This window comes from Rhincodon typus, unplaced genomic scaffold (assembly GCF_021869965.1).
Source record: "Rhincodon typus isolate 14 unplaced genomic scaffold, sRhiTyp1.1 hic_rhity00001159, whole genome shotgun sequence".
Classification (NCBI taxonomy): domain Eukaryota; kingdom Metazoa; phylum Chordata; class Chondrichthyes; order Orectolobiformes; family Rhincodontidae; genus Rhincodon; species Rhincodon typus.
The window spans coordinates 9,536-31,226 of NW_025966797.1; the positions used below are offsets into that span (position 1 = coordinate 9,536).

Here is a 21,691-nt window from a genome sequence, read left to right on the forward strand (position 1 = left end):
GTCAGCCTTCCTGCTCCTCTGATACTGCTTGGCCTGCTGTGTTCATCCAGCTCTACACCTTGTTATCTCAGTAGAAGATTTTGTTGAGTTTCCGAGGCTCATGGCAGAACACAAAAAAGAAGAGTCTTATGTTGACACAGGAGAAGTATTTTACACTGTCAATAGGAAGGAAGTCTTCAACCTGACGGGACTGGTGGAAATGTTCCTCATTTCTATCAGCAATGAAAAAAATTCATATGGAACAAAAATCAGCCAAGTTTGCCAGAAGAAACAAATAATGAGAACAAGAATGAACAGTGCAATCCACTGGAGAAAACTTCAAGTAAAGTTGTTAAGAAAGCAAAACAGTCTGATGAACAAAGTGCTATTGTAATTGATGTTTGCTGTCAGATGGTGGGCTAACAGAATTTCAGGGGCAACATTTCAACCTGTGAAGAAGGATCATCAGTACCACCAACAGAGATAACGCTAAGTAAGCAGCACATCTCCAGCATGGCAATTAAGGAAACGAAAATATCTCATTCCCCAGGAAGATGGAGGGCAAATGAAGACTCCAACCTAACCAACATGTGGAAGTAAAGAGTTCACCTAATTTAACACAGCTGATTGATGAAAATGACGTTGTCACTCTGCAGAAACGAGACTGATGCCCACAGACTCAGGAGATGGTCGAAAGGGGGAATTGCCTGGTGTAAATTCCCAGGACATAGCAGGAAGAAACCCCTTTCATCAACAGTGCAGCCGTCTTCCATACAAGCCATTCATAAGATTGAAGTTCCTTCAGACAATGTAATAGGTAACTATCTGAGTTAGCAAGGAAGTGTTCAACCGCGTAGGGAATTCAGTGACCCTATCTAAATAGATCGACTGCCTGGTTTAGAAGGAATGACATCCTGTGTGGAGGTTATCCAAAAGATAATAAGTTGCCCAGCAGAGAAATGGTTAACAAATAAACAGTCCTCTTCCCTAAGTTGTAACAATCTTTAAGTTTCAAGATATAACATCAGACTGTCTGAATTTGTGAAGTCCGAAAGGGGTTGGGGTTTAGCAGTAAACGTGAAAGCGATTGTGTACCTGGATGCATAAATGCTAACAACGGGCAGGAAGAGCTTGGGGGAGATGTTGTATAAGCTAATGGTTCTGCAAGGGTTAATTTTGGAGGCAGTATCAAGCTTCAGTCAAACCGATGATGTCCTGGGCGGTGAAAAGAGTCAATGACCTCAAGAAGCCAATGTTGTCAGATTTGTCACCTTTGTTCCTGACAGTCTTAGTTATTACGACCGACTAGCCAATGTGACTTATACCTATTGCAATCATCTAATATGTCATGTTGGTAAGGCAAGTGCCTCCTTGTTAAGACTTGCTTGTTTGTTCAATCCTGACAGCACCTAACTAAACAGGCAATTAGACCCAATATAGAAAGGACGATTGATGAATGCACTCTGCTCAACTTTCTCTCCCTCCACAGATGCTGCCAGACCTGCTGAGTTCCTCCAGCACTCTCTGTGTTTGTCTCAGATTTCCAGCATCTTACAGTATTTTGCTTTTATTACTAGGAGAGATTCATTTCCAAAGACATAAACCAAAGGGAGTGAGAAGAGAGTGAGGGTGAAAGAGACCATGGGGAGGAGAAAGGACGGAAAGTGTGAGGGAAGGACAGAGAGACAGAGAGAGAGAGAGAAAGAAAACAAAAGAAGAGTGGAGGAGGGAGATGGAAGAGAGGGAGTAAAGGAGATGAGGGTTGGAGACAATAGGGGAGAATAGAAGTGGGACTCGGAGCGAGGATTAGAGAAAGGGAGGAAGTGAGTGTGAGAGTAAGGGAGGAAAAAAAAAGTTGAGAAGGAAACATAGAGAGGGAGGAATGAAGAAAGAAGAAGGGAACATGAGAAACAGAGACAGCGCATGTGAAGGACAGAGAGGGAGAGAGGAAGAAGGTGAAACACAGCAAGAGTTTGAGAGTGGAGAAGGGAGACAGAGAGCAGAAAAAGAGTAAAACCATGGGAAGGAGAAGGGGAGGGAAAGAGAGCGGGGGGGGAGAAAGGGAGAGCAGGTGAGAAGAAGTGAAGGTGGGAAAGCAAGCAATGGAGAGAAGGAGGGAGCATGAACGAGAAACAAGGGAGCATGTGATGGGAGGAATGTTTCTCATCTGTCTCATAAAGTTGTTTGGGAACTGTTTGTATGTGTGCTTATTTCCAGGCACTCGGGCTGACTCCAAGTTAAGCAATAAAAGTTTTAGCCAAATATTGAAAACACACTACTCTGAAACATCTCCAGCTCCCACATTAAATCCAAGAAAAATCCTTTGTAATCAGTTGTGTAAGGCAAAATGCCCTGAAAAGAAGATTTAACCCTCAAATAACATTTGATTTAAACCCTGCAGTTTTCTTACACAGTCAGAGAAAGAGGCCATTTACCTACCTGCCACACATCTGCTCTACAAGAACACTGCGCTGTCAGAGGGTCAATACTGAGGGAGTGCCGCACTGTCAGGGGGTCCGCACTGTTGGAGGTTCAGTTCTGAGACAGTGCCGCACTGCTGGAGGGTCAGTACTGAGGAGTGCCGCACTGCCAGAGGGTCAGTACTGAGGAGTGCCGCACTGTCGAAGGGTCAGTACTGAGGGAGTGCCGCACTACCGGAGGGTCAGTACTGAAGGAGTGCCGCACTACCGGAGGGTCAGTACTGAAGGAGTGCCGCACTGCCAGAGGGTCAGTGCCGAGGGAGGCTGCACTGTTGTACGCATTTTGCTAACAGACTGCTGCACAAAGCAGAAGATTTCTTTCCTTTCCTTACATTGGTAAATGAGATTGGTTTTTGCTCCTTGCCGTGTCTTTTATTGTCTCTCTGCCTCTTTCTCAGTTGCCCTCTTCTCTCTGTTCCTCTGCCTGTCTTCACGTATCTCCTCCTATCCCACTGCTTCTTCTTCTCTCATTGTCCCCCAACATTCTTTCTCCAGCCAATCTCTCGGCTCTTTGTGCCTTAATATCTATCTGTTTGTCCGGCAATCTCAAAGTCTCCCTCTCTTGCTGACCTCTCGCTCTCTGTACCCTGTCTCTCTATCTCTCTCGGTCTTTGTCTCAGATTCTTGACAACTCTCTCCACCTGTGTATCTCCATCCCTGCCTCACTCTGTCCTCTCTTTCTCTCCATCCCAGTGTGTCCCTGTCTGTAATGTCAAGTTCTTTTTTGTTCATCTCTATCTCTCTCATAACATTTCCTTCTGTCTCACTCTCTCTCTGTCACCAATTTCCACTCCCCACCATTGACATTGCTCATCTCTTTCACCACACACACAGCTGACTGCCTGCTGAACAAACCAGAGGTCTCTCTCGCAGAGTCAGCACCTCTGGCTGGGAGAAATTATGATGCAAATCAACAATGCCGCCTAACCTTTGGACCAGGACATCGCTGGAGGCCAGGAAGTGACCCCTGTCGCATTCTTTGGTGCATTGCCAGGCATCAGGGAGAGTGGCTTCACGCCAGCAAACAGCTACCAGCAGCAGATGGGACTGACTGTGGCCAAGGGAGGGTCTGTATGCGGGGAGAATGTGTCTCCAATTGGCAACAAGCAGTGAGTACTATTGTGGTCACCCTTGGAGCTTCTAGAGGGAGCTATACTGTTTCCAGTCCAATGCTGTCCCTGTCTTGGGCATGTTCAATGGGGACAGTGTAGAAGGAGCCTTACTCTGTATCTAAGCCCATGCTGCACCTGTCCTGGGAGTGTTGTTTGGGTATAGTGTTGAGGAAGCTTTAATCTGTATCTAACCCCGTGCTGTCCCTCTCCTGGGAGTGTTTGATGGGGACAGTGTAGGGAGAGCTTTACTTCCAGTTTAAAAGAATAGAGGAAGCATTATTTTCCGTTTAGCAGAGGGATCTTTACCCTGTATCTAACCTTCTGGAATGTGTCCAAGGTAGTTTCCTGCAGCAATATGTCTTGGAATCAACAAGTGGCAAGCAATACTGGACCTAGTGAGCAATCAGCCTGATTTATTTAGTGACCTACTTGTTCCTGAGCATGTCAAAGAGTGATCACAATGTGATCAAGTCATGTAGCCTTTATAAGAGACAAACAAAGATCGGATACTGGAATTTTGAATTTAAGTAAGGTAGACTCTAACTGGATGAGGCAGATACTATCCAAGTGAACTGGGAAGCTCTGTTAATAGGTCAAACAACTGAGGAACAATTCAAAGAAGCATTTAATGGCATTCAGAAGCAGTCTGTACCCATGAGAAGGCAAAGCTCCTCCTACACACAAAATAAAAGCCATGGATATCTAAGGAGGTAAGGGACAGCATAAAATTAAAAGATAGAGCTTATAAAATCACAAAGAATGGTACAGATCCCACAGAACAGGATAAATACAAAGACCAACAATGGGCCACAAAGCAGCTAACAAGATTTGGCAAAGAAAACTTGAGAGGGACAATACTGATTAAGAGTACTATTGGCCCATTGAAGGCTGAAAATGGAGATATTGTCAATGGCCTGGGGAAATGGCAGACATGTTGAAGGATTATTGTGCTTCAGTATTCACCGCAGAAAAGGTGGATAAACTTGTCGGAAGTCCCAAAGAAATTAATAGAATATCAGGTACAGAGTCTAAATCAAATTAGCTTAAGTAAATCATCCATGGGGAAATGACTATAGGTAGGGTGGTTAAAAAGGCGTTTAGCACTCTTTGCCTTCATTGCTTAGACCTTTGAGTATTAAAGTTGGGACGTTATGTTGAGGTTGTACAGGGCATTGGTGAGGACTCTTAGTTATAGAGTCATCAAGATATACAGCATGGAAACAGACCCTTTGGTCCAACTTGTCCATGCCGATCAGATATCCTACATAAATCTAGTCCCATTTGCCAGCATTTGGCCCATATCCCTCTAAACCCTTCCTATTCATATACCCATCCAGATGCCTTTTAAATGTTGCAATCAAACCAACTTCCAGCACTTCCTCTGGCAGCTCATTCCATATATGCACCACCCTCTGCATGAAAAAGTTGCCCCTTGGGACCCTTTTATATCTTTTCCCTCTCACCTTTAACCTATGCCCTCTAATTTTGGACTCCCCCTCCTCCGGGAAAAGACCTTGCCTATTTACCCTATCTATGACCCTCTGACGTACTATGTCCTGTTCTGGTCACCCTGTTATAGGAAGGATGTTATTAAGCTGGACAGAGTTCAGAAGAGATTTACCAGGATGTTGCCGGATATGGAGCGTTTGAGTAATAAGGAGAGGCTGGATAGGCTGGGACTTTTTTTTAACTGGAACGTGGGAGGTTAAGGGGTGACCTTATAGAGGTCTATAAAATAATGAGTGTAGACAAGGTGAATGGCAGGTGTCTTTTCCCTAGGGTGGGGAATTTCAAGACTAGTGGGCATATTTTTAAGGTGAAAGGAGAAGGATTTTAAAAAGACATGAGGGGAAATCTTTTTTTTACACAGAGCGTGGTTCGTGTGTGGAATGAACTTCCAGACGATGTGATGGACGCAGGTACAGTTACAAAATTTAATAGACATTTGGATAAGTACATGAATAAGAAATATTTGGAGAGATATGGACCAAGCCCGGGCAGGTGGGCCTAGGTTAGTTTGGGATTATGGTTGGCATGGACTGGTTGGACCGAAGAGTCTGTTTCCATGCTCTATGAATTGAACTGAAGAGTGACAAATCCTCAGGACCTGATAGGTTCCAACCACGGGTGTTAAAAAGGTAAAGCACATTGCCAATGCCCTAACCAAAATCTTACAGATTTCCCTGGATTCAGGAGTTGCATCTCTGGATTAGAAATTTTCATAAGTCACTCTGCTCTTTAAGAAGAATGACAGAGGGAAACCAGGGAATTACAGATCAGTTAGCCTTACATCTGTGGTGGGGAAGTTGTTGAATCCATAATCAAGGATAGGGTAACTGATCACCTTGAAAAATTTCAGTTAATCAGGGAAAGTCAGCATGGATTCATGAAGGGTAGTCATGCCTAGCAACCTCAGAATTTTTTGAAGAGGTGGCACAGGCTGTGGACAGAGGTAAGTCGATGGATTTGTTTATATGGACTTCCAGAAGGCTTTTGATAAAGTCTCACACAAGAGGGTGCTAGCTCAGGTGGAAACCCACGAAATTGAAGGCAAATCACTGATTTGGATAGGAAATTGGTTGAGTGGCAGGAAACAGAGTTGGATTAATGGGTAAGTCCTCAAACTGGCTAGTGGTGTCCCGCAAGGATCTGTATTGGGGCCTCAATTATTCACAACACCCATTAACGACTTGGATAATGGCATAAAAAGTCAAATATCCAAATTTCCCGACAACGCAAAATAGACTGTGCTGGCAACAGCAAAAAATTACAACAGGAAATTGATAGATGAGGTGAATGGGCAAAGCTGCGGCAGATGGATTTTAATATAAGCAACTGTGACGTTATCCATTTCATACTGAAAAAGGATAGATCAGGGTATTTCTTAGAAGGCGCAAAATTAAATATAGTGGATATCCAACCGGATTTGTGGGGGTTCAGGTGCATTGCTCTTTAAAGTACCATGAATAGGCACAGAACGTTGTAAAGGAGGCTATTGGAATGCTGGCCTTCATATCTAAAGGGCTGGAGTATAGGGATGCAGAAGTTATGCTGCAGTTATACAAAACTCTAGTTAGGCCTCACTAAGTACTGTGAGCAGAACTGGGTACCACACCTTGGGAAGGATATATTGGGCGTGGAGGGTGTTCAACACAGGTTTACAAGGATGATACCTGAACTTCAGGGGTTAAATTATAAAGTGAGATTAGACAAATTGGGCCTTTATTCTCTAGAATTAAGGAGGTATAGGAGTGATCTATTCGACATCTCCAGGATATTAAAAGGGAAAGGCAGTGTGGATAAAGATAAACTATTTCCACTGATTGGAGATTCTAGAAACAGGGGGCATAGTCTCAGAATTAGGGCCAGAGCAGATGTTAGAAAGCACTTCTACACGAAGAGTAGTGGAGGTTTGGAACTGTCTTCCTCAAACAGCAGTCGTTGCTAATTCAATTGTTAAATTTAAATCTGAAACACAGATTTTTATTAAGCAAAGATATCATTGGGTTATGGGCCAAGGCAGTCACATGGAGTTAGGGCACATATCAGCCATGACATTATTGAAAGGTGGGGCAGGCTGGAGGGGCTGAATGGCCTGCTCTGCTCCTATGTTCCTAACTATGTGCTGTACACGTCCTAGGAGTGTTTGATGGAGACTGTGTTGAGGAAGTTTTCCTCTCAGTTTAAAAGAGTAGAGGCAGCATTACTCTGTATCTAACTCTGTGTTGTCCCTGTCCTGGGAGTTTTGATGGAGATGGTGTTGAGAGAGCATTCCTTTTTATTTAAAAGAGTACAGAAAGCTTTATGCCGTATCTAACCCCTTGCTGCCCCTGCCCTTGGAATGCCTGATGGACACAGTGTCGAGGCCGCTTTACTTTCAGTTTAAAAAAGTAGAGGCAGCTTTACTCTGTACCTAATTCTGCGCTGTCCCTGTCCTGGGAGTGTTTGGTGGGGACAGTGTAGAAGGAGCTTTACACTGTACCTAACCCAGTGCTGTCCCTATCCTTGGAATGCCTGATGGAGACAGTGTCGAGGCTGCTTTACTTTGAATTTAAAAGAGTAGAGGCAGCTTTACTCTGCACCTTACTCTGTGCTGTCCCTGTCCTGGGAGCGTTTCATGCAGACAGTGTTAACAGAAATGTACCCTGTATCTAACCCTGTGCTGTACTTGTTTCGGGAATGGGGACAGTGTTTGAACAATTTATTCTGAACATTCTTTTCTCTTTTTCCTATTACAGAAGCCCATTGATGGTAACTGGGGATCCTGGGGGCCCTGGGGCCAATGTTCCCGGACGTGCGGTGGTGGTGTTCAGTTCTCTAGACGTCGCTGTGACAACCCACTTCCTGCCTCCTTCGGGAGATATTGTCAGGGACGGAGAGATATCTTCCAGTCTTGCAATCTTACTCCTTGTCCTGACAACAATGGTGAGTCTCCAAGCATAAATTCTGGTGTTTAACACAGTGCATCTCGCTGACTGTTTGGCCAGATCTGCCCAACTGCATGGTGTTCTCTCTGATAATACTCCTACACACCCTCACACTCACCCTCCTTCACATCATCTCCCATTCACCCACTCTCCTGCCACACAACCTCAGACTCATCTTCCCTTACAGTCTTCACTTTCTCCCACGCACACACACTCAGCCTCCCCGTCTCCCTTTTGCACACTCACCCAGTCATGCAGACACACTCTTTCCTACACCTTCTTGCACAATCTGAGCTCTCCCATGCGTGCACGCACCCACTCATACTTCTGTACTCTCTAAGTCACGTCCCCTCACACCCAGTCACTTTTACACTCAACCTCACATGAATATCCATGGGGGAGACATAAACAAAAAGCCGCTGGGGATAAGTTAGCGAACAACCTGCCAATTACTTGACCATTCTTGGATGTGACAGGTAGGACGTATCGGGATGAACAGTGTGAGGCCAGAAACAGACCTGCTCCCAACGGGCAGGGTTCCTACGAAGAGTGGGAGCCTTACTATCATGGCATTCGCGAGACTGACCTCTGTAAACTGAACTGCCTCCTCAAGGGCACCTCGCAAGTCACTGTTTTCAACATTAAGGTCAGTCTTTCTTTCAACACCTTTCAGTTAATGTGAAGGTTAAGGGCTAGGCCAGCATTCGTTGCCTGGCCCCATGAGATGGTTGTGGTGAGTGGCCTTCTTGAACCATTGCAGTCCACATATTGTAGGTGGACCCACAAGGCCCTTAGAGACGGAATTCCAGGATTTTGACCCAGCAATAGGGGCTATAGGAGCGGCACTGTGGCTCAGTGGTTAGCACTGCTGCCTCACAGCGCGAGAGACCCGGGTTCAATTCCACCCTCAGGCGACTGTCTGTGTGGAGTTTGCACATTCTCCCCGTGTCTGCGTGGGTTTCCTCTGGGTGCTCCGGTTTCCTCCCACAGTCCAAAGATGTGCAGGTTAGATGGATTGGCCGTGCTAAATTGCCCATTGTGTTCAGGGATGTGTAGGTTAGGTGGGTTACAGGGGGATGGTTCTCGGTGTGATGCTCTGAGGTTCAGTGTGGACTTGTTGGGCCGTAGGGCCTGTTCCCACACTGTAGGGATTCGATGAATGGCGATATACTTCTAAGTCACGTGGCTCAGGGATGGACAGGACTGGCAGCTTAATATAGATGCTATAGGAAGAACAGAAAGGAGAGCGAGAGAGGAGGGGGAGTGGTATTCTTGATTAAGGATAACATTACGGCTGTACTCAGGGAGGATATTCCTGGGAATACATCCAGGGAGGTTATTTGGGTGGAACTGAGAAATAAGAAAGGGATGAACACCTTATTGGGATTGTACTATAGACCCCCCAATAGTCAGCAGGAAATTGAGAAACAAATTTGTAAGGAGTTATCTGTGTGGGGATTTTAACTTTCCAAACATAGACTGAGACTGTCATAGTGCTAAGAGCTTGGATGGACAGGAATTTGTTAAGTGTGTATAAAAAAATTTTCTGATTCAGTATGTGGATGTACCTTCTAGGGAAGGAGCAAAACATGATCTACTCTTGGGAAATAAGGCAGGGCAGGTGAATGAGGTGTCAGTGGGGGAGCACTTTGGGGCCAGTGACCATAATTCTACTAGCTTTAAAATAGTGATGAAAAAGGATAGATCTAAAAGTTAAAGTTCTAAATTGAAGGAAGGCCAATTTTGATGGTATTAGGCAAGAACTTTCAAAAGTTGATTTGGGGGGGTGTGGATGTTCACTGGAAAATGGGAGGCATTCAAAAATGAGATAACGAGAGACCAGGGACAGCATGTTACTTTTGGGTAAAGGGCAAGGCTGGTAGGTGTAGGGAATGCTGGATAACTAGCCAAATTGAGGTTTTGGTCAAGAAAAGGAAGAAAGCATATGTCAGGTACAGACAGCAGGGATCGAGTGAAACCCAAGAAGAATATAAAGGCAGTAGGAGTATCTTAAGAGGGAAATTAGGAGGGCAAAAAGGGAACATGAAATTGCTTGAGCAAATGAGGTTAAGGAGAAACCAAAGGGATTATACAAATACATTAAGGATAGCAGGATAACTAAGGAGAGAATAGGGCCCCTTAAAGATCAGCAAGGTCACCTATGTGTGGAACCACAGGACACACTAAATGAGTATTTTGCATCAGTGTTACTGTGGAGAAGATACGGAAAATAGAGAAGGTGGGGAAAGAAATGGTAACATCTTGAAAAATGTCCATACCACAGAGGAGGAGGTGCTGGAGGTCTTAAAAGGCATAAAGGTGGATAAATCCCTGGGACCTGATCAAGGTGTACCCTAGAACTCGGTGGGAAGCCAGGGAAGAGATTGCTGGGCCCCTTGCTGAGATATTTGTATCATTGATAACCATCAATAGGTGAGGTGCCGGAAGACTGGAGGTTGGCTAACATTGCATCACTACTTAAGAAAGGAGGCAAGGAAAAGCCAAGGAACTGAGCCTGACATCGGTGGTGGGCAAGTTGTTACAGGGAATCGTGAGGGACAGGACTTACATGCATTTGGAAAGGCAAGGACTCATTACGGATAGTCAACATGGATTTGTGTGTGGAAAATCGTGTCTCACTAACTTGATGGAGTTTTTTGAATAAGTAACAAAGAGGATTGATGAGGACAGAGCGATGATGTGGTCTATATGGACTTCAGTAAGGCATTCGACAAGGTTGCTCATGGTAGACTGGTTAGCAAAGTTAGATCACACGAAATACAGGGAGAACTAGCTATTTGGATACAAAATTGGTTCAAAGGTAGAAAGCAGAGGGTGGTAGGGGAAGGTTACTTTTCAGACTGGAGGCCTGTGACAAGTGGTGTGCCACAAGGACTGGTGCTGGGTCCATTGCTTTTTGTCATTTATATAAATGATTTGGATGGGAACATAGGAGGGATGGTTAGTAAGTTTGCAGGCGACACTAAAATTGGCAGTGTAGTGGACAGCGAAGAAGGTACAACAGGATCTTGATCAGACGTGCCAATGGGCCAAGGAGTAGCATATGCAGTTTAATTTAGATAAATGGGAGGTGCTGCATTTTGGAAAGGCAAATCAGGGCAGGACTTATAGTAAGGTCCTGGGGAATGTTGCTGAACAAAGAGACTTTGGAGTGCAGGTTCATAGTTCCTTGAAAGCAGAGTCGCAAGTAGATAGGATAGTGAAGGATGTGTTTGGTACGCTTGCCTTTATTGGTCAGTGCATTGAGTATAGGAGTTAGGAGGTCATGCTGCAGCTGTACAGGACATTGGTTCAGCCACTTTTGGATTATTGCCTGCAATTTTGGCCTCCCTCTTATAGGAAGGATGTTGTGAAACTTGAAAGGGTGCAGAAAAAAGTTACTTGGATGTTGGCAGGGTTGGTGGGGATTTGAGCTATAGGGAGAGGCTGAATAGGCTGAGCTTATTTTCCCTGGAGTGTTGGAAGCTGAGGGGAGACCTTATAGAGGTTTATAAAATCATGAGGGGCATGGATAGGGTAAATAGTTTTTTCCCCCGGGGTGGGGGAGTCCAAAACTAGAGGGCACAGGTTTAAGGTGAGAGCAGAAAGATACAAAAGGGGCCTAAGGGGCAACTTTTTCACAAAGAAGGTGGTGCGTGTATGGAATGTGCAGCGAGAGGAAGTGGTGGAGACTTATACAATTGCAACATTTGAAGACCATCTGGATGGGGACATGAATAGGAAAGGTTTAGAGGGATATGGGCCAAATGCTGACAAATGAGTTTAGATTTATGTCGAATATCTAGTAGGCATAGATGAGTTAGACCAAAGGGTCTGTTTCCATGTTGTATATCTCTGACTGTAAGTCAAGATGATAAGTGGCTTGGAGGGGAACTTGCAGGGGTTGGTGTTCCCATGTGTCAGCTGCCCTTGTCCTTCTTGATGGAAATGATCATGGGTTTGGAAGGTACTGTCTAAGGATCTTTGGTGAATTTCTGCAGTACTTCTTATAGACAGTACACACTGCTGCTCCTAAATATTGACGTTGAAGGTGGAGGATCTGTGCCACTCAAGAGGACTGCTTTATCCTGGTTGGCATCGAGCTTAAGTACTGTTGGAGCTGCACCTATCCAGGCAAGTAGGGAGTAATTCATCAAATTCCTGACTTGTGCTTTCTGCATATCTTTGGACTGTGGGAGGAAACAGGGGCATTTGCAGGAAACCCATGCAGACACGGGCAGAATGTGCAAACTCCACACAGACAGTTGCCTGAGGCTGGAATCGAACCTTGTGGCGCTGTGGGGCACCAGTGCTAACTACTGAGCAACCGCACTGCCCGTCAGATGGTGGACAGGCTTTGGGGAATCAGGAGGTGAGTTAGTCACTGCAGGATTCCTAGCTTCTGACTGCCCTTGCAGCACTGTATCCATAACATGAGTCCAGTTCAATTTCTATGTCAATGCTAACTTCTAAGATGTTGATAGTGGTGGATTCTGTGATAGTAACACCACTGAATATCAAGGGGCGAAGATGTGATAGTCTCTTATTGAGGATGGTCATTGCCTGGCATTTGTGTGCCGCGCATCCGAAGCCTAGATATTGTCCAGATCTTGTTGCATTTAAACATGAACTGCTTCAGTATCCAAGGAGTCGCGAACGATGCCAAACATTGTGCAATCATCGATGAACATCCCCACTTCTGACCTTATGATGGAGGGGAGGTCCTCGAAGAAGCAACTGAAGATTGTTGGGCTGAGGACATTACCCTGAGGAGCTCCTGTAGAGATGACCTGGAACTAAAATGACTGATCTCCAACAACCACAACAATCTTCCTATGTGCCAGGTATGACTCCAACCAGTGGACAGTTTGCCCCCAATACCCATTGATTTCAGTTTTGCTAGGGCTCCGTGATGCCACACTGAGTCGAATGCATCCTTGATGTCAAGGGCTGTCACTCTCACCACACCTCTGGAATACAGTTCTTTTGTCCATGTTTGAACCAAGGTCAGGAGCTGAGTGGCCTTGGCGGAACCCAAACCAGGCGTCACTGAGCAGGCTATTGCTGTTGATGACCGTTTCCATATCTCTGCTAATGATCAAGAGTAGGCTGATGGGCGGTAACTTTAGATTTGAGATGGTTTAGGTGAGGGCAAGGTCCTGAAGACCTCTTGCAGACACGCCTCACTGGCGTCTGACCGTAATGACAGACACTCCCCCTCAGCTCTTCCTGTTGTGCACCCCCTTTCCCCCCTTATAGGTGAAAGATGGGACTCGGTGTACTCCACACAGCGATGCCATTTGTGTCCGGAGCCGGTGCATCAAGACAGGCTGTGACGGGATCATCAGATCGAGGAAGCGGTACAACAAATGTGGAACGTGCGGCGGGGAGGACTCGGCTTGCCAGCGGGTCATCCGGCGTTTCCGCAACAGGACGTGAGTCACAGCCCACTGCACCTCTCAGCTTCACCATTGCTCCCAAGTCCCAGCATTTTCACTTCACTGGCTTCTCTGCCATGCAATTACACTATGGAAATCATGGAATCCCTACAGTGCGGAAGCAGGCCATTTGGCCAATCGAGTCCACACCGATCCTCCAAGGAGCATCCCTCTAACCTATCCCTATAACCCTGCATTTCCCACAGCTAATCCATCTAACCTGCACATCCCTGGGAACTCTGGGGCAATTTAGCACGGCCAATCCACCCTAACCTGCACATCCCTGGGCACTATGGGACAATTTAGCATGGCCAATCCACCCTAACCTGCACATTTTTGGACTGTGGGATGAAACCGGAGCACCCAGAGGAAACCCACACAGACACTGGAAGAATGTGCAAACTCCACACAGACAGTTGCCTGAGCTTGGAATTGAACCCGGATTCCTGGCCCTGTGAGGTGGCAGTGCTAACCACTGAGCCACTGTGCTGCCCAGGCAGCCGCCATCCACTGAGCCACCACTGTCCCCAACGTTCAGCGTTTGCCCCATGAAAGATTAATTACTGTCCCCGCCACCCTCCACTCCCCACCACCTTAGATCCAATGTGCCCTGATGTTCCACCTACACATTGACTCCAGTTTCGGAACCTGGTGCCACGTACAGAGCCCGGGGGTCTGTGCACCGGATAAACGAACAATTGTAGTGAGTGTTGCCTGGCGCTCTAGACCCATTGGACCCCCACAACATGCACTCTTGACCCTGAGAGCCTTGTCCCCCCCAACGCCCTCAAACCCACCCACTCACCAGCCCCCACTCTCCGACAAACTTGTCACACAGGCTGCAATTGACTAACTGATAATAAACCTCTGCCGTTGTTGAACTGAAGCCTTTCGTGGATTTCTTCCAGGGTCAACTACAGTGACGTGGCCGTGATCCCCGTCGGAGCAGCCAACTTCAAAGCACGACAGGAGTTCAGGCGAGGGCAGACTCAGCTCACTGCCTACCTGGCCCTGAAGAGGCTGAACGGCAGCTACATCCTTAACGGGGACACCCAGATCTCGGGTTTCGACAGTCTCCTGACCGTGGGAGGGGTGGATCTGCGGTACATGGGCTGGAGCCCGCGGCGAGACGTGCTGCGGGCGGTCACGCGTGGCGCGCTGACTGAGCCGCTGGTTCTGCAGGTGTACAATCCGAGCAGACAGCGGGTTGTCCAGGTCCTCTACTCTTACTATGTACCCAAGGAGCAGGCAAACAATGGCAAGCCCACCCGCATGCCAACTGCAACACTAACTAGTTATGGCGCACTGCCCAATCCCACACTGACCGAATGCACCATGACCAATGTCACAACTCCCACTACAACGTTGCCCACTCACATGCCAGCTCCAGTGCTAACCACCCGCATAGACAAAGACACGCTGGTTACACTCGGTTGCCCTGTGACACCAACCCACCACACAACAGCCAAGGGCATAGTGCCCAGTCGTAGACCCACACTCTCAGTACCCAATCGTAGGCCCACACTCACAGTGCCCATTCACAGGCCAACACCCACAGTACGCCGTCATGGAACGACACCCAAAATGCCTACTCGCAGGCCAACACCCAGAGTACCCAGTCGCAGAACCACACCCAGAGTACCCAGTCGCAGAACCACACCCACAGTGCCCAGTCGTAGAACCACACCCACAGTGCCCAGTCGTAGAACCACACCCACAGTGCCCAGTCGCAGAACCACACCCACAGTGCCCAGTCGCAGAACCACACCCACAGTGCCCAGTCATAGAAACACACCCACAATGCCCAGTCACACGTCTGCTCCAACTCTAAGCTCTCGCTCGATAACCAAAGCCACACAGTACTACGGCCAGCCGGGTAAGAGGGAGCCCTCACGTGGCCTGCACAATGCTACACTGCCCACTCCCAAACGACACACCCACTCATTTTACAGACCACCACGGCCCACCCGCATACGGCTCAACCCACAACCATCCCGTACCAAGGCCTCTTCCACCAGCTGGCACCCTGGGCCATGGCAGAGCTGCTCAGTCACGTGCGGGGTAGGGTGGCGGGTTCGGTGGCTACGATGCCTGGATAGGCATGGTGTTCTCTCAGCAGGCTGTGACTACCGGGCGAAGCCAGCTGGTATGGCTCTGTGTGTGATGCAGAAATGTTGAGAGGTGGGGGTTATGGTGTCAATCTTCAACAATCCCCCCACTCCCCACTTCTAGTCCCCTTCAAACACTCCCAGGAAATGTCCAGCACAGGGTGAGATACAGAGTGAAGCTCTCTCTACATTAAGTACATCAAACACTCACAGGACAGGTACAGCTCAAGGTTGAATAGCATTTAAAATTCCCCCTCATCCTCACCCTTCAGATGCAAAGGGCAGATTCAGCACAAGTTTAGACACAGATAAAGCTTCAAAAGAATTTTAAATTATCGTTTGATTCTGTTTCGACATTCTTCCTATAAGATGCTGACTTTCAGTCAGGGTCTCCCCATGACTGATGTTCTCTTATAATTCACATTGTGTTGTGTGATATAAATCTCTTCTCTTGAAATTGCTCATTCAAATGAATTGATTTTAAGCAAAATGTTCTGATGTGCCTCCTTCATTGTGAAAGTGTCGGTCCAAAGCCGGTCCCACCACCTACAAGATGCGAATCAGGAGTGTGATGGAATACCCCCCATTTGCCCTGGATAGGGGCAGCTCCAACAACTCTCAAGAAGCTCGACCCCATCCAGGACAAAGCAGCTCACTTGATTGGCTCCACATCCACCCACCGGCTTCAAATTTCCTCTCCTCTTGGCTACACCATGGCTTGCTTATACAACTATTTCCAAGGCTGACCCTTTTCTAGGAGTTGATGCCATAGGTGCCAGGATGGAGGCCAGGTTATGTGTGAACTATCCATCATAATTCACCAGCCCAAGAATGACCTAAGCTCCAGGGCACCTTTGGTCGCCCTCACTTTATCTTCCAACGGGTGTAACTCAGTCTTGTCAACTCTGTAGCCCAAGTTGGTCACTTATGGTGCCTGGAACACACATTATTCCCTTCTAAGGCTGGCACCCACCTGGGAGAAGTGTCTAAGCACTATGTCCAAGTTCTCTAATTTCTCGTTATTGGTCTTCCCTGTTATTAGCATATCATCTAGATAAATGACAATCTAGTAACCTTGTAAAGCGTTCTCCATCACCTGCTGAAAAACTGAACAGGCTGACGATACCCTAAAATGGCAGTCTCGTATGTTGGTACGAACCCCAAGGGTATTTCTTGTAGCGTGCTTCTGGTAACCTACAACTGCAGGTACGCATGGCTCATGTCCAGCTTTATGAAGGTCAGACCCCCTGCCAGCTTTGTGTATAAATCCTCAATGTGAGGGCTGGATATCTATCCAGCTGAGAAAAGCCATTTATTATTTGTTTAAAATTGCCACAAAGGCAAACCGACCCCTTGGGCTTCACAATCGGTAAGACGGGTGCTGTCAATTCCGCAAATTGGACTGGTTTGATGATTCCTCCGCTTTCCAGCCTTCTGATTTCTGCCCCTACTTTTGTCCATCAGGCAAATGGCATTGGGCAGGCCTTGCAGAATCATGGAATTGCTTTCTGGTCAACATGCAAGGTATCCTTGACTCCCTTGAGAGCCTCTAGACCTTCCTAAAAAACATCCAGGAACTTAATTAGGACTTCCCTCGGGCAGTATTTTTCTAATCAAAAAATGTTGAGCAATCTAGGTGAATCCTTCTCAACCAATTTCATCCCATCCAGCCTGGGCCTGAGCCTTTTACTACAATCAGTGGTCACTGAACCAGCTGCTTCTCATAAGAGACCGGAATCAAAGTTGTACCCTTAATCTGTAAAGGCTCTCCGGTATAGGTTCTCAAATTAGCTAAGGGCTTGCGAAAACCGAAAGGTTGGAGTCCAGAGTGAATTTTGTTAAAGGCTGGTTCTGTGTTCACTGAAATGGCTGCACCGCTATCGCCCACCATTAGAATCAGGTGACCATTTAACCAGTTGTTTATTCTGATTGGCTTTGATTTGGACGTTGCTAAGCAGTTTAACTGGCCCCAAAACAGATCTAGTTGGACTTTCCAGGGTGTGCACTCTCCTGGGTATTGACCTATGAGTTCTCTTACTCAATTCAGATGTAGTGGAATTCTTTTGCTGTCGAGTCCACAAACTAGCAACAACTGCAATGGCTTGCTGGCCTGGATCCTGACCAAAATTTTAATTGTTCTAATCCTAGCCGAGGCTAGGATTTGTTTTGTGACTTTGCTGTGAGCTGACCTGGAGTCCTGCTCTTCAGGGTACGTCCTGAGTGAGGCCAAGTAATCACCTTCACTCAAGTGATGTTCCCCAAGCTCAGTTGAACAGGAGAGGGTATCCACTTACATCAGAATTGCCTGCAACTCATATGCTCCACTTGCCGCATTTTCCAATGATAAAGCCACTTGTGTCTGTTGAAGTCCAGCTTCAGCTGGTTGGCACTTCTACATGGTTACATCATTAATCCCACATACCTAACAGTCTCTCAAAATCTCATTAAGGGTTAAACGGTTTCTCAGCATTTCATTAAGGGTTAAACCCAGTCAAAAATCCTGATACGGATTCCCCTAGTTTTCAAATTGCCGATTAAAACCGATAGTGTCTCAGAATTAGAGGAGGCTTTCGGTCATAATATTCCTTAACTGAATACGTCAAGACTTGAAAGGTTCTAATATCTGACGCCTCAGCGAAAATTAGGCTTCTAATAACTGAAAAAGCTACAGGTCCGCATGCTGTCAGCAGAATTACTCGTTGCTTTTCATCTGCGCCAATGTCATTTGCCTGGAAAAGGTAACACATTCTTTCCACATACTGGGCCCAGTCTTCGATGGCAGGATCGAATGAGTCAACTTTCCCAAATAACAGCACGATGTCAGAAATGTTTACCCCAACTCAAAGACGACCATTGCGAGCGAATTTCTTCAGGAGCATGCTTTTCTCTTGTCACCACTGAAATAACTCCACAGAGGCTGGTATCCTGTCACCTAGTCACCCTTTATTTACACGTGGAGGGATCTTGATACTGATCCAGCTTCCTCAGAGCCAGCTCTCAGAGTGAACAGGATGAGGTTGTTGACTTGTTCGCCAAGCTGGCTTGTTCTTGTTCATTGAACGAGAACAAGCCAGCTTGGCAAACAAGTCAACAACCTCACCTACAACTTGAGCTACAGATCTTTGCCAAAAATTTGAGTGAACAGGATGTCTGACACTCCTGTTTATATCTGTCAGCCAGGCCTCCCTGACTGGACTAGGTTAACAGTTGCAATTAGGGAACTCATGTTCCATGAGGTCCACGTGGTTGACCTCGCTATACCCAATACACCCCCCATCACTAAAACACCATCACAACAGTGTGTACCATCTACAAGATGTACAGAAGTACAACAAATTATTTTCTCACTCTTATTTGTTATGGCAGCTATAGACCATACAAAACCCATGGATAATCCATCTTGGCCTCCTCCTGTGGTTCCTAGCATTAGAGATGCCAGTCTTCAGCCAATTCGATTCACTCCACCTGATATCAAGGAACGGTTGATGGCACTGGATACTGCAAAGGCTACGGGCCCTGACAATGTTCTAGCAATAGTACTGAAGACTTGTGCTCCAGAACCTGCCACTCCCCTAGCCAAGCTGTTCCAGTACAGCTACAATGCTGGCATCTACCCGACAATGTGGAAAATTGCCCAAGCACATAAAAACCAGGACAAATTCAACCTGGTCAATTACCGCCCCATCTGTTGCCCTCAATCATCAGTGAAGTGATGGAAGGTGTCATCAACAGTGCTATTAAGCAGCACCTGCTCAGCAATAACCTGCTCAGTGATGCCCAGTTTGGGTTCTGCCAGGGCCACTCAGCTCCTGACCTCATTACAGCCTTGGTTCAAAACAGCTGAATTCCAGAGGTGAGGTGAGAGTGACAGCCCTTGACATCAAGGATGCATTTAACCAAGTGTGGCATCAAGGAGCCCTAGCAAAACTGGAATCAATGGGTATCGGGGGCAAACTCTCCGGTGGATAGTCATAACCTAACACGTAGGAAAATGATCATGATTGTTGGAGATCAGTCATCTCAGCTCCAGGACATCTCTGCAGGAGTTCCTCACGGTAATGTCCTAGGCCCAACCATCTTCAGCTGCTTCATCAATGACCTTCCCTCTATCATCAGGTCAGAAATGGGGATGTTTACCGATGAATGAACAATGTTCAGCACCATTTGTGACTCCTCAGATACTGAAGCAGTCCATGTCCAAATGTAAGAAGATCTGGACAATATCCAGGCTTGGGCTGACAAGTCACAAGTAACATTCACACCACATAAATGTCAGGCTATGACCATCACCAACGAGAGGCAATCAAACCACCACCCCTTGACATTCAATTCTGTTACCACCACTGAATCCCTCACTATCAACATCCTGGAAGTTGTCATTGATCAGAAACTCAATTGGACTCACCAGATGAATGCAGTGGCTAGAACAGCAGGTCAGAGGCTAGGAATACTGAGGCAAGTAACTCACCTCCTGAGCTCCCAAATCCTGTCCACTATCTTCAAGGCACAAGTCAGGAGTGTGATGGAATACTCCCCACTTGCCCTGGATGAACGCAGCCCCAACAACACTCAAGAAGCTTGACACCATCCAGGACAAAGCAGCCCCCACTTGATTGGCACCACATCCACAAGCATTCACTCCCTTCACGACAGACTCTCAGTAGCAGCAGTGTGTACCATCTACAAGATGCGCTGCAGAGATTCACCAAAGATCCTCAGGCAGCACCTTCCAAACCCACGGCCACTTCCATCCAGAAGGACAAGAGCAGCAGATACATGGGACCCCCATCCCCTGCAAGTTCTCCTCTGAGTCACTCACCATCATGACTTGAAAATATATCACTGTTCCTTCATGTTGCTGGGTCAAAATCCTGGAATTCCTTCCCTAATGGCATTGTAGGTCAATCCATAGCACACGGACTGCAGCAGTTCAAGAAGGCAGCTCACCACCAACTTCTCAAGGGGACAACTAGGGATGGGCAATAAATGCTGGCCAGCCAGCTACGCCCACAACCCAAAAAATGAATATATTTTTAGAAATTACACTTGCCATTTCAATCTCATGGTATCTGATGTAAGTCACTCCTTGGTGTTTGTGTGTTTTATAGATAAAATAATCATCTTGATTAGATTCTATAGAATTGTAGAATTTTACAGAAGCAGGCCACTTGACCCATCGTGTTTGTACCGGTTCCCGAAAGAGCCACCCAGCTAGTCCCACTCTTCAGTCCTATCCCATAGCCCTCTATTGAATTGAATCATTTATTGTCACGTGTATTGAATGTAAGAATACAGTGAAAAGCATGTACCTTCACTGTACATATATGGCTCCATTCACACTAACCTAGAACAAGATAAGTAACAAAAAGATAACTTAAAAGAGTCCAACTTTCCTTTCTACTGCCGCAGTCCCACTCAGTGCTTTCCAGCCTTCGTCGTGCCTGCACCAGAGTCCCACTCTGGGCTATCCAGCCCTTGCCATGCCTCCGCCAGAGTCCCACTCTGGGCTTTCCAGCCCTCACCATGCCTCCGCCAGAATCCCACTCCAGGCTATCCAGCCTTCGCCACGCCTCTGCCAGAATCCCACTCCGGGCTATCCAGCCCTCACATGCCTCCACCAGAATCTCACTCTAGGCTATCCAGCCTTCACCATGCCTCTGACAGAATCCTGCTCCAGGCTACCCAGCCTTCGCCATGCCTCCGCCAGAATCCCACTCCGGGCTATCCAACCCTCGCCAGAATCCCACTCCAGGCTATCCAGCCCTCGCCATGCCTCCGCCAGAATCCCACTCCGGGCTTTCCAGCCCTCGCCATGCCTCCGCCAGAATCTCACTCCGGGCTATCCAGCCTTTGCCATGCCTCTGCAAGAGTCCCACTCCAGGCTATCCAGCCCTCGCCATGCCTCCGCCAAAGTCCCGCTCCAGGCTATCCAGCCCTCGCCATGCCTCTGCCAGAATCCCACTCCAGGCTTTCCAGCCTTCGCCATGCCTCTGCCAGAGTCCTGTTCCAGGCTTTCAAGCCCTCACCATGCCTCTGCCAGCATCCCGCTCCAGGCTTTCCAGCCCTCACCATGCCTCTGACAGAATCCCGCTCTGGCCTATCCAGCCTTCGCCATGCCTCTGACAGAGTCCCACTCCAGGCTTTCCA

At 47.1% G+C, this 21,691-nt stretch overlaps 1 protein-coding gene across 1 annotated transcript in view; it reads left to right on the forward strand.

The window, feature by feature from the left end:
* LOC109922219 (A disintegrin and metalloproteinase with thrombospondin motifs 5-like) overlaps positions 1–16,000 on the forward strand; it is a 25,427-nt gene extending 9,427 nt beyond the window's left edge. The window contains exons 2-6 of the mRNA XM_048592402.1: positions 3,294–3,568; positions 7,810–7,996; positions 8,475–8,644; positions 13,258–13,433; positions 14,345–16,000. Of these exons, the coding sequence (XP_048448359.1) occupies positions 3,294–3,568; positions 7,810–7,996; positions 8,475–8,644; positions 13,258–13,433; positions 14,345–15,614 (2,078 nt within the window). The 3' untranslated portion in view covers positions 15,615–16,000. The remainder of the gene's footprint in view (positions 1–3,293; positions 3,569–7,809; positions 7,997–8,474; positions 8,645–13,257; positions 13,434–14,344) is intronic.
* The last annotated feature ends 5,691 nt before the right edge of the window (positions 16,001–21,691 follow it).